A 4,496-nucleotide genomic window follows, 5' to 3' on the forward strand; every position below is an offset into this window, starting at 1 on the left:
GTAGAGCACGGTGGATTAAGTATCCTTGTTAAAGCAGCGGGAAATGGGAAAGTGCACGTTCAAATTACTTGAGATTGGTACGTAAGAAGGAAGCATCGCATAAGAATGACTGGTCAATTAAGCCGTCATCATAATTGTTGAAGATTAGCAAGGTGAAGGGTGTATATATAGAGAGAGAGAAGGAAGGGTGCGAGTTGTAGCAGGAAACGCATCATTATAAAGCCAGTACAAGCTTATTGTTATTACGATCAGATGGCTCCCATTTATCCAGATTTGAAGAGATGCCAAAGGCCCGTCGACGTGCCTCCCTACGCAAAATGTTTGGATTGCTACCCTCCTTACAAGGGCGAAGAGCCAAAGAGATTCGAGTTTCCCAGCAACCTTCCAATGCGGACGCGGAGGGCGGCGCAGAACGCTGACGATAAGTACGTGGCGAAATATGCCAAGGCAGTCCAGCTGATGAAGAATCTTCCGCCTGAGGATCCGAGGAATTTCATGCAGCAAGCCAACGTCCACTTCGCCTACTGCAACGGAGCTTACTACATGGGAGAGACGGAGAAGCTCTTCAAAGTCCAGGGCAACTGGTTGTTCCTCCCGTGGCACCGCTGGTTCCTCTACTTCCACGAGCGCATTTTGGCTACGCTTTTGGGCGAGGAGGACTTCGCACTACCCTTCTGGAACTGGGATTACGAGGGGGGCATGAGCATGCCGCTCATATATACGGACCAGACACTAGCCCTGTTCGACAACAAGAGAAGCCGCGGTATCTCAAACAGGCTCGTGGACTTGGGCTTTGGTCACCCGGATGAGCGATCCGATCAACTGGACCTGGTTAGCAACAACTACAGGATCATGCACAAGCAAATCGTGCATTCCAAAAGCACTCGGGCATTCCACGGAGAGCCAATCCGAGAGAACAGCCCGACGTGCACGTGCGGCGCAGGGACGCTGGAATATGAGCCGCATAACACGGTTCATCTTTGGAATGGCCGCACCCAGCATAAAGAAGGCTCGCGGCCACAGGACCTCTGCTCGGGACATTTTTACTCCGCTGCTCGAGATCCAATCTTCTATGCCCACCACGCCAACGTGGACCGGATGTGGACCATCTGGAAGACGCTGCCCGGGCGGAAGGACTACGACCATCCGGACCTCCTCGACACCAAGTTTTACTTCTACGACGAACACGCGCGCCTCGTGGAGGTCCGGGCTGGCGACGCCTTCGATCCGCCGAAGCTCCGCTACCAATACGAGGATATGCCCACCATACACTGGATAGAGCCCATTTCCACCACCGTGCCTCCCTCCATCGCTCCTCCTCCATGCGCCTCGTCATTTCTGATGTGCTCAGGGATTTGGGTTTTGAGGGCGCCGTCACTCTCATTCCCGAAATGCGTCTCCAAAAGCCCAATCAAATCTCCGCACTGCGGATCGAAGGCCGCGAACAGCCTTGCTCTCATCTCTATGTTGTAACAAGGAGCGCCTTCGTATAAAATATGCTGATCCGCTCTCCCCGTGTGTCGATCTCTTCTATTCTCTCTACTGTTGTAATAAGCATTGCCACGCTGTGTGTGTGCTTGCTGCGCTCATGCGTACTCCCTGATCCATGTGCGCATTGAGCTTAATTCAGACATTGTGTCGTGTGCCTTTTGTTTGTTGCTGTCTGTGTGTATTCTTTGTATGTCTGGGATGTGGGATTTGAGAGTCTTGGTTGCTTCATCTATCCAAAGGGTTGGCATACCATTTCGTATCTACTGGAGCAATGTTGTTTGAGTAGATGGCAGAAGCTTATTTGTGAATCTCATTTTCAAGTGGTAGTGAATTTTCCTACTTTGCAGTTACTAGAGGATGTTAGTTGACAATTGACTTCAGTTTTTAATCAAACTCTTCTCTTTTGTACTTCTCTAGAGTTTGTTAGTTTTAATTACATTCCTCATGGAACAGACCTGCTAATTGTTTGGCCAAATGAGCTTCTGATCATGTTCAGGATTCGAATATTATGGATAGGGGGCAGCTACGCTTGGATCTGTCTCGTGAGTTAGATGACCTTGTTGTTATAGAGCCCCTTGTTCACCTCTTCTTTTTGTTTCTCTTTTTTTCTTAATAAATTCTTACCCCTCTTTTAGTCAATTTTGACATAATTATAACATTTAATTTTTGACAAACATTATAAAACATTTCTAAATATTAATAAATTTTGGTTAGTATAAACAAAAAGAGAAAACCTAAAAATAATCAACAATCCTCCATGAAATATTTGTGCTATTCTAATAATGAAGTTCATATACTTGTGATAAATGAGCCCAAAGAATGTCGTGTTCAATTGAAACATCCATGCAAATCATAATACTACATTCACAACTTCCAACATGCCCCTTCTGGCAAGACCATGTTTAAGTAATTAGAATTATCTTATGACTATCATGACAATCACAATCTCAAACCATGTCATATTATTTCTACATAGGAACGTGTAGGAAAAAGTATTTAGAAAAAAATAAATTTCATCTCTTTAGAATCTAAGAGAAAAAGGAATATCATTTCTTGAAGCCATTGTAGAAAAAAAGTTTACACACTTTCACAATTTGTATTGGAGCCCCTAAACACTAATTTATAGAAGAAAAATATTATGTGCAATGATGATCTAGAAACTAACTGAGAAATAGGCTAAATGCTTTAACTCTATTTCAAAACAAAAATAACGCACACAAAATAATTTACAATTCAAATTCTATGACAAGTTCCAATTGAGCTAAAGTTAAAAATCGAGAAATTTTAAATTTTAATCACAATACATGACTAAGTTGAAACTGATCTGATGGACGGATCTAGACTAATTGCAGTATTGAATGCTTAACTAAAATCAAATTAGTGAAAGTCTTAATACATTTAACATAAATGAAATTAAGCATCTCAAACTCAAAAGCTTGAGGTGAAATAAACAGAATTCAGAGAGAGAAGAAGATAGAAAGTGCAAACAAAGTTTGATTTTGGAGTTCGCCACAAATGTGACTACGTCTCTGGGTCGGCTCCAATAGAGTACGACCGATCCAATTAATCTCCAAAAATCAATCAAAAATATGCACCAAAGAAGACCATTTCTTCTAGCACTTTGGTAGCATAACAATACTCTTAAGTACGAAAATGGCTCCAAAAAATCTCCTAGAAAAAAAATCTCCCTATTCCTTCAAAAAAACTTCACCAAGAGCAATTTCTCTCAAGTCTCCCTTAATTTCCCGTTTCCTCCAAATGACATCCTACCCCACTTTTTATACAAAATAATTGGCTTAAATTGGCTCAAAACCAATTAAGGGTATAAAAAAAAACATCCCCTTCGAATAACCCCCTTTGCCATTTTTACATTTTGGCATTTGTATAATTTTAGGGGTTAATGTTGTTAAAAATAACAAATAAATCTATTTTAAGGGGGCTTCGCTATTTGATACAGGTTAAATAACGCATCTGCCATGCATTTAACAAGCTACATCAGTGGTGTATTGGCAAGTAGCTATTTTAGGGGCAGCCAAGTCGAGGGTTCAACTCCCACCTATGCATCTTTCAAAAGGCTTTGGCGGCATTCATAGTTTAAATAGAATATTTGACAACTGCATCATAAACATTCCATGTGACTCAACGGCCATGCCTTATTTTGGCAAAAGGGTGATTGGGGGTTCGACCCTCACCAGTCCAAGTCTTCAATCTGCTTGTGTAAATGCCACATGTCAAATGATGACATCATGATGATGTCACCATTTTAAAAATTTTGCCTCCATCTTCAAACAAGCATAACTTTCACATATGAAGTCCGTTTTTGATGAAATAAATGATGTTGGAAAATTTGTGACGAGATCTTCATTTTAAAACCCATTGTTGACCACTTTCGAGATGGTCTAATTTTTTCCCTTATCTAGCCCTCTGGTCTACCTATTGACCAGAACTTTGACCAAGCATAACTTGCATGAATGGACTCCTTTTTGCTCTATTCAAGTTGTGTTGGAATCAAGACGCTGAGATCTTTTTGATGGTGCAAAAATTTGGAGATTTGAAGACACTTCAATTTTCACTAAAGTTATCCACCGGATCAGGCCTCCCCACTAAAGACCTTTTGGACCTCCAAAAGTGACATTTACTCTGACATTAAGTGAGGACTTGGCCTCCCCACTTGTCCTGTATCATCTGTACATCTAAATAACTGGCGCACAAGCACAATGAAGACTGCAAAAATATTGTTGAACATAAACATTATTCTATCACTTCCATAAGCATCTACATCAATTGTCGTAGCCACTAACCAACAAACATTGACTAGCATCAAGCTGAACAATAATGCAAAAATGAAAGGGAATAAATCAACAACATATCGATCCTTCACAACAGGAATATTTTTACCCAAGGAACCATCAATGCTTTTAATCATCATTCCCTCATGTTGTACTACAAGTGCATCCTGTAACATCTGACCCTAGTTAGCTATTCCAAGTTTAAGTGTAGAACCA

The 4,496-nt window shown here is 41.3% G+C and overlaps 1 protein-coding gene across 1 annotated transcript; it reads left to right on the top strand.

The window, feature by feature from the left end:
- Positions 1-216: 216 nt before the first annotated feature.
- Positions 217-1,782, top strand: LOC149546271 ((+)-larreatricin hydroxylase, chloroplastic-like). Its single transcript, XM_089794556.1, has one exon. It carries the CDS (start codon positions 253-255, stop codon positions 1,471-1,473), a length of 1,221 nt encoding a protein of 406 aa, XP_089650682.1. The 5' UTR covers positions 217-252; the 3' UTR covers positions 1,474-1,782.
- The last annotated feature ends 2,714 nt before the right edge of the window (positions 1,783-4,496 follow it).

Source organism: Cupressus sempervirens, chromosome 7 (assembly GCF_028749045.1).
Source record: "Cupressus sempervirens isolate cs-2001-9-10 chromosome 7, ASM2874904v1, whole genome shotgun sequence".
NCBI lineage: Eukaryota > Viridiplantae > Streptophyta > Pinopsida > Cupressales > Cupressaceae > Cupressus > Cupressus sempervirens.

What these genes read in the sequence shown, in the direction of transcription:
- LOC149546271 (XM_089794556.1), top strand. Translation starts at nt 253, where the DNA reads ATGGCTCCCATTTATCCAGATTTGAAGAGATGCCAAAGGCCCGTCGAC.